General features: G+C 53.6%; 1 protein-coding gene across 3 annotated transcripts; it reads right to left on the bottom strand.

Moving 5' to 3' along the window:
* Nucleotides 1-1,450: 1,450 nt before the first annotated feature.
* On the bottom strand, nt 1,451-10,078 carry FLYWCH2 (FLYWCH family member 2). Of its 3 annotated transcripts, XM_036824208.1 has the most exons (4): nt 9,859-9,964; nt 5,087-5,188; nt 3,872-4,303; nt 1,451-2,659 (listed from the first exon to the last, which is right to left on the bottom strand). In XM_036824208.1, exons 3-4 carry the CDS (start codon nt 4,200-4,202, stop codon nt 2,556-2,558), a joined length of 435 nt encoding a protein of 144 aa, XP_036680103.1. In that variant the 5' UTR covers nt 4,203-4,303; nt 5,087-5,188; nt 9,859-9,964; the 3' UTR covers nt 1,451-2,555. The 3 variants fall into 3 exon arrangements, with proteins under 3 accessions (XP_036680103.1, XP_036680104.1, XP_036680102.1); XM_036824209.1 differs by lacking the exons at nt 5,087-5,188; nt 9,859-9,964 and adding an exon at nt 9,971-10,078; XM_036824207.1 differs by lacking the exon at nt 5,087-5,188 and having other exon boundaries at nt 1,452-2,659; nt 9,859-9,987.
* Nucleotides 10,079-10,373: the final 295 nt, after the last annotated feature.

Below are 10,373 nucleotides of genomic sequence, written 5' to 3'. Positions count from 1 at the left end.
CCGTTGACACTGGTGGGAACCACTCATGACCGACAGGAACACACCCGTCCAGCAGGATGCCAACTGTGTGAACTGGAAGGGCCACTTGCCCCCCAGCTCCCTTCTCCCCTTGGATTCTCCTCCTGGTGGGTGGCACTGTCATCCCGGGCTGGGCAGGCCAGTCCTCCCTCAAACCCTGTCCCCCGAAAGAGACCACCCATCACTGAGCCCTTCTCCTTCCCCTTCTAGCATCTCCCATCTCCCCTCCCTTTTCTCTCCCCCGGGCTGTGGTGGTGCCCTCACCAGCCTCTCCGCTCCCACTTTGGACCCCCTCCAGTCTGTTCTCCTTAGGGCACCAGGGGAGTTTTGTAAAACGACACTGACCACATTCCTCCTCTTCATAAATCCGTCCCAACCTCCTACTACCCGTGATGAGCCTGGAACCCACCTGTGGCCGCAAGGCCCTGGGCCAGTAGCCTCTGCCAACCATTCCTGCCTCGTGGCCTCCTGTCCTACTCTGTCTGGGCTTGCTCCTCCCAAGCCCGCCCTCTTCACCTTTCAGCTCCCTCCACGGGGCTTCCTCAGGCCCCTGTCATATGCTGAGGAGCTCCTGGTCCTCTCCTGGGCAGCCCTTAGCCCCAGATTTCATGCACTCATCAGCAGGAAGTTCTGTGTCTCCTGTCTACCTCTAGGAGGCTGGGGCTGTTACCTGTTTACCACTAGGTCCTGTGTACCCTGCTCTGGGCAGACATTAAGGTCCTCAAGAAGTGAAGGGGCAAGAAAGTGGCAGGACTGGGAGGGAGAGGGAGGGTGAATCTAGGTGAGGGATACGTGGTGCTCCCTGCATGCTCCTTCAACTTTTATGGGAGTTCGAAATGTTTCAAAATTTAAAAAATAAGAAAAGCTTAACACCTCCGGATCCAGTGTATGAGCTCCCTGCCTGGCTTGGCAGTGCTTCCCACCCTCCAGGCAGATGACAGGCACCATAGGCCGCTTGAGCCCCCGGAGGGAGGTGCACCCTTCCTGTGCCCCCACCCAGCCTCCGGGGGCCACCTAGTCAACCAGGCCCCCTCACTGGGGACCCGAGTGCCACCCCCACCCCAGGCTCCCATGGCAGCTGCGGAAGGGGTCGATGGTGCCACAGCAAAATGCAGGGGAGTGGACACCCGCAGTGACCCTGCCCAGGCCAGGACTGCCTGGAGTCCAGGCTGAGTGGCAGGGGTCGAGGCTGGCCGGCCCCTCTCCCCACCTCCTCTACTCCATGCCTCCTCCACTACCAAATGTTAAACCAGAGCAAGCCCTCAGGCGGTCTCCTCAACTGACAGAACCAGCCCTCCAGGATGACTCAGAGCCTCAGGAAAGGAGAAATCTTGTGGGGGATGGGAATCTATTTAAATATAGAATTCAGACAAAAGAACTTTTAAAGTTATGGTTACAGAATATAAATGTTACAGACAACCATGCTATAAAAATCACAGCAAAATGGAGAGTTGGGCCCTGAGGATGTGCTGCGTAACTCACTTTTCCCAAGAGGGAGTCAACAGATACTGATTAAATTTGGAAAATGTTTGAAAACATAAGTCCTCTAAACTCTACTTTTAAAAAATAATCCATTTCCTTTTGCCCAAAGGCAGTTTTCAAATGATGAGGACCACGTGGGCTGAAGCAACTTGAAGCCAATGCCTTTTCTCAGGGGACCCCGACTTATTGTTGAAGGAGGGGAACGGTGTTTCTTCATCTTTTCCTCCAGCAGGGCAGCACCCAGGGGACCTGAGGAGGGGCTCAGGCTCCCAGGAATCTCCCTCAGCCCCCAAACCACCCAGAAGGAACACGGCAGGGGCACAATACACTTCTGTCAGGCGTGCCCCCTCACACCGCAGGCTCACCTCCTCAGCAGAACCTTGGGCCGCCATGGACATCAGGGTCCCTGTGCACAGAGGCTGTCAGTCCTGTGTGACTCCCTGGAGGAGGTGGCCTTTCTGAGGGTCCAGCAGGAAGAAGCAGGCTGAGGCCTCCTGGGAACTGGCTCTGGAAGGAGAGCCAGAGAGGGGCAGGATCGGCTTCCCAGGGGTTCAGGGCTGGACACCAAAGGCAGCAGAAAGTGAAAACCTCAGAGACTCCACCTAGTCTCTGAGTCAGTGGTCGGGTTTTCCAGGCTGAGGAGGCCCAGGGTGTGAGGCCCTGGGGGATGGAGGCCACTGGAGAGCCCTCCTGGGCCTGAGAGATGGCCCAGGTCAGGAAGCCCTGGAGCAGGGCCAGGTAAGGGCTGGTGAGGGTTGGGGAGGCCCAGGAGCAGGGGGGTGGGGGTTGGAGCTGGGACCTCAAAGGACCCAGAATCATGGAATTTTAAAAACCTATCCATGGTGGGATCTAGTGTACAGCTTCTTTTATTCTCTTTTTATTTTATTTTTTCTGCTTACAAAAGTAAATTATGCTTGATCAGAAAAAGATTACAATGTTGAAAGTGAAAATCAGTCAGCGGCTGGGCCCCAGGCAGAAGCCCAGTGGAACGTGTAGAAGTTGCAGCCAAGTTCACTGACCCAGCCAGATCGCACCCTCGGTTGTCAGGAACCGGGCTACGGGTCCTCCCTGGACACGATGGGGCCCATGGTGGACTCCTCCCCATCCACCAAGGGACTGGGGGCAGGCTGTCCTGCCAACCTTCCGTCTTCTTTTCCGTCTGGAAGAGAAGGGTGTGGGTCAGGCTGTTGTCAAAGGAAAAGGGGGAAGGGGTGGGGGGCAAACCTGGGGGTCCCAGCTGCCAGAGCAGGGGTGGGGATTGCTGACTCCAGAGACATGCTCCCAAAGGCCACTGGCCCAGGGACACAGAGGCTGTTTCCAGGAAACTTTGGGCCAAATCTGGGCTGAGCATCAGGAAGCTGCTGCTCCCTCCCCACTGCCTGGCCCAGGACGGGGCAGGAGGTGGAGAGGGCTGTGGACAGGTCTGGAGGTAAAGACGGAGGGGCAGGTTGAGAGGTGTTGACTGCCCATGAGCAACTGCCTAGGGGAGCCCATGGGGCCGAGCTGCAGCCCTTGTTCCGTTCTTCATCTCTCCATCTGAGGAAGGATGACTTTGTCCTGATTCTCACAAAGGTGCCATATGGGGTGGGGTCCATATGGCCCCAGAGCCCGCCTGATCTGAGAAGTGAGCAGAGGTCTCAGGTGGGGTAGAAATGGCCTGTCCCACCCAGCTCAGCTGGAAGAATGGGCTCTGAGCCAGAGGGGGCCCCCCCATCCTTTCCAGTGAGCTAGCTGGTGGCCTCAGGGTGGTGACTTGGCCCTTCTGAGCCCTGCCTCCACACAGGTCGTGAGGACATAACCCTCTCTGCACTGGGCAGAGGCAGGTGGACATGAGGAGGCACTTGGAGCAGAACAGGCCAGTGGAAGGGCTCAAGGGTGAGCCAGGCCCACTGCAGAGGGGCCTCCAGGCTCTGGGGTCCCTGACTCCAGCAGGCGATGGAGCCTGAGGTGTCCCTCGGGTTGCCTGAGAACTCTAGGCCTGTGGCTGGGGATGCCCCCATCTCATGAAAAAGACATAAATAGGTAAACACATAAGAGTAGACACGGAGAGAAATAGGCCCAGGAACACAGACATACAAAAACCCACACAAACTTACTCTCCTAGGCAAATACACACATAGGGAGACAGAATCTTAGAGAAACACACACACACACACACACACACACACACACACACACACACACGGAGGCCTACAGACACGCAGAGATTCACACTGAGATAATGTAGACAGATGCACGCAGAAATGTTCACGGCACACACATACTCCCCTGAGCCAGCCGAGCCTGCTGTCCCCCTGGCTGCTCAGGTGACAGGGGACTTTGGCCCCAGGAAGGTCCTGCTCTCGCCCTGCTTGCTGGTCTGGGGCCTCACCTGTGTCCAGCTTGCTGCGTTTTTGCTCAGGCTCCTGGGGGGCGGCCTCGATGGCCCGCTGAGCCTCGGGATGGATCTTGAGGAGGGCTTTGGCAAGGGTGGCGGGGCCGGGCACCCCCAGGGACATGATGCAGTGCACTCCTTTGCGCTTGGCCCCCGCCACTTTGGCACTGTCCTTGGAGGCCGTCAGCAGCACCAGTTTGGAGAACTTCCTGGGCTTCCTGGGGGCTGCGGGGACGACATCTGTGCCCGGCTCAGGGGGCTCAGGGGAGGGCTCCTGGCTGGCTTTCACGCTCTCGCCCTCCTGCTCACTGGGCTCAGGCAGGGGCATTCCGGGAACGATGGCCTGGCCCCCAGGCCACGCTCAGGCCCCAGCAGATGGATTTCTCCTCCACCTCCCTGGAAGGAACCCAGCAGTCCAAGGGCTCCGTCCTAAGGCAGGAGGCAAAATCCCATTAGTGGAGGTGCCCTTAGGCCTGGGTTCAGGAAGAATCTGGGCTGGAGGTTGGGGCAGATGGGGCTGCCTCGGTGCCCCCGGGGAAGGACCTGAATGGAGCCAGAGAACGCTGGGCTGGTGCTTCTACTCTCCTGGTAGCCTTGAGTCCGTCACCTCCCCCAGCCAAACCTCACTTTCCCATCTACAAAATGTGCCCAAAACAGGGCTCTCAAGGGGCTACTGGGGTGACCAAGGTGCTGACAGCTGTGAGTTACTAGGAATCCAGGCCCACAGGTGCTGAGCACGGGGTGAAGTGCTTCCACAGGTTTTTCCATTTAACCTTCAGCTCCACGTTATGAAAGTTGATCTTTCTCATTGACCCAGGTTACAGATGAGGACACTGAGGCATGCAGCCATGAAGGCAGAGCTGGGAGTCCAGTCGAGGTGGGTCCAGAGCCCGCTCCGCACAGCACCTGGGGTACCTCGTCCAGGATAACAGGAACCGGTCTTCCTGAGCACCAGGCGTTGGGGAAAAGCACTTTGGGGACATGAGTTCAGGTCACCAACCCTCCCAGAATGCCTGGTGCCCTTCACCCTGACACTGTGTCACTGGGAGCATGGGCTGGGGCCCTGCTGGCACACTGCAGACCCCAAAGGAGGAGCCTGGCCCTGGGAGGAGGGACTCTCTGGATTCACAACTAGATCCATCCCCCATCCCAGGCAAGAGGCCCCGGGGCACCCAGTGCTAGGGGATGCCAGGGCCCCACGAGGGCAGCGACCTTGTGTCTGAGCTGGTGCTGGCTCTGCCTCAGCTGAGTGGGGACAGGGCTGTGGAGGTGTCCAGAGAATCTGTTGTCATTGAGGGCTCCCTGGCTTCTGGTCTGGAGAAGCAGAAAGGATGGATGACAGGGAATTCCCTGGTGGTCCAATGGTTAGGACTCTGCACTTTCACTGCCGGGGGCCCGGGTTCAATCCCTGGTCAGGGAACTAAGATCCCACAAGCCACACGGCATGGCCAAAAAAAAAAGAAAAGAAAAGAAAAAAATGGATGACAGGGGCAGTGGTGGCCTGGAGACCAGGGCTCTGGGGCATCAGTGTGGGCTAGCTGTTTTGTCTGTTGGGGGTGATTGGGTGGTGGGCAGATGGCGGGGTCTTTCTCAGTTTCCAGTTTAGCCCAGAAACAAGATTGCTGCCTTGGCAGACATCTCACCCTCCCTGTCCAGGACTCAGGCAGCACCAAGGCCTGTACACTCTTACCCCCTAGACCTGTTTCTCCAACCTGGCTTTCAGTTGTGTTTCTCTGGGCCCCTCCAATGCACATGGCTTGAGGTGTCCATGCCCCGTACCCCAAAGTCTTCCAAGACCCCTTCATCCATGAGAGGAGCCTGAGGTGCAAGGCCAGTGCATGGTTGGGGTGCCTTGTCCCCTGCAAGCTCCCCTTCTCAGTCAACTAGACATGAAAGCAGAGACCTGACAACTAGACACGAAAGCAGAGACCTCCCAACTGCGACAGAGGAGGACCCCCACCTCCAGGGGGTGTAGCCTCAGGTAAATGCTTCCTGGTAGCAAGTCACCTGACCACAGGCACCCCTGGGATTGATGTCTCATTATCCCTCCTGTCCCTGGTCCAGCCCCTGGCTAAGCCAACCCCTACTCCTCCCATGTGCTCCTTCCCAGCTCTGCCCATCCTGTCCCACAGGGCAGGCAACATGGTGGTACCTGGGACCTGGGGGGACATGGGGCCCAGCAGAAAAGACACTGCCTCCCCACCCACCCCCCCAGAGAACCACTCTGGGCAGGAAAGGGTTATGGTGGGAAGCCCCACCCACAGGACCCTGCCCCCACACTCTGATTGGCCTGGTGCACAACCCTGGCCAGCAGCCCACACCTCTGTGGTCCAGGGATGAAACTCCAGGTGGCTGGACCCCTTTCTCACAACATATACAAATAATTAACTCTAAATGATCATAGACTTAATTATGAGAGCTAGTGATAAAACTCTTAAAAAAAAAAGAAAAGAGTAAATCTTCCTGACCTTGGATTAGGCAAAGCTTTCTTCAGTATGACACTAAAAGTACAGGTAACCAAAAAAGAAACACAAAAATTTGACTTCATCGAAATTTAAAACTTTTGTGAGTCAAAGGACACCATCATGAGAGTTAAAAGGCAGCCCATAGGATGGGAGAACATTTTTGCAGGTCATACATCTGATAAGGGACTTGTATCTGGAATTTATAAAGAACACATAACTCAGTAATAAAAAGACAAATAACTCAATTTTAAAATGGGCAAAGGATCTGAATAGGCCTTTCTCCAAAGAAAATATACAAGTGACTAGTAAGCACGAGATGTTCAACATCATTAGTCATGAGGGAAGTGCAGATCAAACTATAATGAGATACTATTTCACACTACTAGAATGGATCTAGTAAAACAAAACAAAAAACCCAGACAATAACAAGTGTTGGTGAGGATGAGGAGAAAATGGAACCCTCATACACTGCTGGTGGGGATGTAAATAGTGCAGCCACTTTGGAAAACAGTCTGATGATTTCTCAAAAGGTTAAACATAGAATTACCATATGACCCAGCAATTCCACTCCTAGGTGTATCCCCAAGAGAAATGGAAACCGATGTCTACATAAAAACTTGTACATGAATATTCGCAGCAGCATTATTCATAGATGCCAAAAAGTGAAACAGCCCAAATATCCATCAACAGATAAATGAATAAATAAAATGTGATGTATCCACACAATGGAATATTATCTGATAATTTAAAAAGTTCATGCCACGACATGGATGAACCTTGGAAAGATTAGCTAAGTGAAAGAAGCCAGTCATGAAAGATCACATATTATACACTCCATTTCTATAAAATGACCTGGAGTCTATAGAAAATCTATAGAGTAGAAAAATCCATAGAGACAGAAAGTAGATTTGTGATTGTCTAGGGCTGGGGGTGGGAGGGATGGGGACCAGAAGAGTGAAGAGTGAATACTAGTATGTATGGGGTTTCTGGGGTGATGAAAAAGTTCTAAAACTGATTGTGGTGATGGCTGCACAACTTGGTGAATTTACTAAAAGCCATTGAATTGTACATTGTGAGTGAGTGAATTGCATGGTATGTAAATTATCTCAATAAAACTTATGTATTGAGAATAGAGAAATTAAGTCTATAATCAGTGGTTTCCCCACTTCATGATACCTAAGAATCACCCAGAATTCTTGTTAAAAATGCACAGTTCTGGACTCCTCCACCCCCAGACTTCTTTCTCAATGGGTCTGGAGAGGGACCTGAGAATCTACATTTTTTTTTTTTTTTTTACCAGTACCCTATTTGATTCTGATACTTTGTGAAAAATGGATGATGCCATGGGCCCTCTGTTTAAGAAGTTTCTAATTTCTAGTTCATAGCTGAACTGTTTTTCCACCACTCCATGTACAGGGGTGGACAGTCCCTCAGGCTGGATCAGTCTCTTTTCTGGATTTATCCCTAACCTTCTAGCAATTTATTTTTGAGATGTGAATGGAGGAGTTGACAGGCAGCTATTTTAAGCCTAAAACATCTATTTTGAAAATTAAATTTTTACTCAATAAAAGTTCATTGAGTTAACAGAATTTTTAGAAGTGAAGCAGAAATGAATTAAAAAGATCAAAAGGCTTAATAGTTTACCTTACTTCACTCACTTTACACCCTCCACCTGCATCCCCAGTCGGATGGTTTGATATTGCTATGGGTCTCCAGTCACCCATTTAGCCTAACCAGCTGTCATGATATTGTAAGATGGCTCAGTGTAAACTCCAAACCACACAATGTTAAGAACTGGCAGGAGCCTCTTAGACACCTTGGGAGGCAGAATAATTCCCCCCTGCTGCCCATCGCCAAAGCTGTCTAGGTCCTGATCCCTGGAACCTGTAAATATGTTACCTTATATGGCAAAGGGGGAATTAAGTTTGCAGATGGCATGAAGGTTACTAAACTAGGAGATTATCTTGGATTGTCCAGGTGGTTCCATCACAATGACAAGGGTCTTAAAAAGCAGGAAATGTAGGTAGAAGAGTCAGAAAAAGCAGTGTGATGATGGAGGCAGGGTCAGCAAGAGGAGAGATTCGATGTTGCTGGCATTGAAGGTGGAGGGAGGGGGATATGAGCCAAGGAATGCTGGAGGCCTCTAGAAAAGACAAAGAAACAGACTGTCTCTCCTATAGTCCCCTGGAAGGGTTACAGCCCTGCCCACACCTTGATTTTAACCCAGTGAGGCCCATGTCAGACCTCTGACCTCCAGCACTGCATGACTTTTACAAAGCTGTGTTGTTTTAATCCACTAAATTTGTGGTAATTTGTTATGGCAGCAGTAGGTAACTAATACGAGGTCCAATCCCTTGATGGTGAGGTTCTGAAAGCCAGGATCATGGGAATTACCTGGCGGTCCAGTGGTTAGAACTCTCCGCTCTCACTGCCGAGGGCGCAGGTTCAATCCCTGATTGGGGAACTAAAATCCCACAAATGGTGTGGCCAAAAAATAAAAAACAAGAAAGCCAGGATCATTGCCTGGCAACTGATGATGGATTAACAGAATTACCATTACCTTCATATGTATGGGAGAGAAATACCATCAATGTCCACCAACACCTGCATCCTCAGCTAAGAGGCCAACCCCTTACACTCTCTGGGCTGGTTTCACCTATGTAATGGGAGTAGTGGTGAACTTCACAGGGGCTCTTAAGAGCAGGCAGGCAGGCAGGCAGGCAAGGGTGAAGTCTTCACGTTACCAGTGATACTGACAGATGCCCCTTCTATAATCGCTGTCCCATGTGGTTCTTGGAGGGCTGCTGGTGGGATGATGGACCCACTTAGACATGCAGGTACACATCCTTACAGGGAGATTTTCAAAGCAGCAGTAAGACCCAGAATGGGTCAAGAACTGTTACTCTATAGTGTGCAGGGAACAGCTTCCCCAAAGTGGGAATTTCATGTAATGGCACCTCCTTTCCCCTAATCACCATGGCTTGGAATCTTAGTTACTTTTACTCCTCCTTACCCACTGTAATTTGTCCTTAGACCTGTCTATGCTGCGCCCAAATGGCACCTGCTCCCCGCCTCTCTCCTCTCGCATCATTACCGCCACCTCCTGACTAAGCCTCCGGAGTGCCTCCCCCGCCCCAACATCTCAGACCTCCAACTGCCATCCCTGCGAGCATCTCTAGAGCCACAAGGATGGGACGGGACTGGGGATGGGTGCAGGGCGGGGGCAGTACTGGGCGGGGCGGACACGGTCAAGGAAAGGCAAACCAATGTGGGGCTCCCTGACTTGGGGTGTGAGGGCTCAGTCCTGGGGTCGGGTGGGTTGGGGGAAGGACGAGCGAGGAGAAGAGCTGAATCGCTGGTGAAGGACAAGGAGGCTGCCTGAGCGCCGGGACGCAGAGTCCGGGGACACCCCCCTCCTCAGCATCAGCAGTCCTGGGGACCCCCGGGAGAGCCCAGCTGGGGGCGCGGCCACGCCGAGTGACCCGAGACCCTCCCTGACCCGCTGGGGCCCGTCCTCACCGGGCACCGGCCGGGCGGCGACGGCAGCGGGGCCCTCCCTCTCCGGAGACCGAGCCGCGGCAGGTCCCTCAGCCTCCGTGCCTGGGGCCCCCGCCTGGGTTCGGGCAGTCACCTCAAGCTGGGGTCATGGAGCGAGCATGCGCAGCAGGACTTGTGGGGGGCCCATTCCTTGGGCTAACTCGATTTCTCCGGGTCTTCCCCTCGCGGGGCAGAACTGGCGGCCTGACCAATCCCGCGCGGGGGCGGAGCCAGGGCTCGCGAAGGGGCAGGACCATGCCGTTATTGGGCGGTGGCCCCCGGGGGGCGGAGCGTCAGCCTTCAAGTGGCCAGATTTAAGTCTTGGGCGGGGCTCTCCCAGGACAAGGGGAGTGGGTTTAACTGAGAGCACCCGACCTCCCCCAGTGTTTGACCTCGGCTCTACGCAGAGGAAGTCACAGCATTTGTTTAAAGGCCTCGATCGTCTCCGTTGTTCTCCTGAGCGAGCAGAGGGAAGAACTTCCAGTATGCTCATCAAA

Source organism: Balaenoptera musculus, chromosome 15 (genome assembly GCF_009873245.2).
Source record: "Balaenoptera musculus isolate JJ_BM4_2016_0621 chromosome 15, mBalMus1.pri.v3, whole genome shotgun sequence".
NCBI lineage: Eukaryota > Metazoa > Chordata > Mammalia > Artiodactyla > Balaenopteridae > Balaenoptera > Balaenoptera musculus.
The sequence above is the reverse complement of the archived record's forward strand: the minus strand, read 5'-3'. Positions and strand labels throughout refer to the sequence as shown.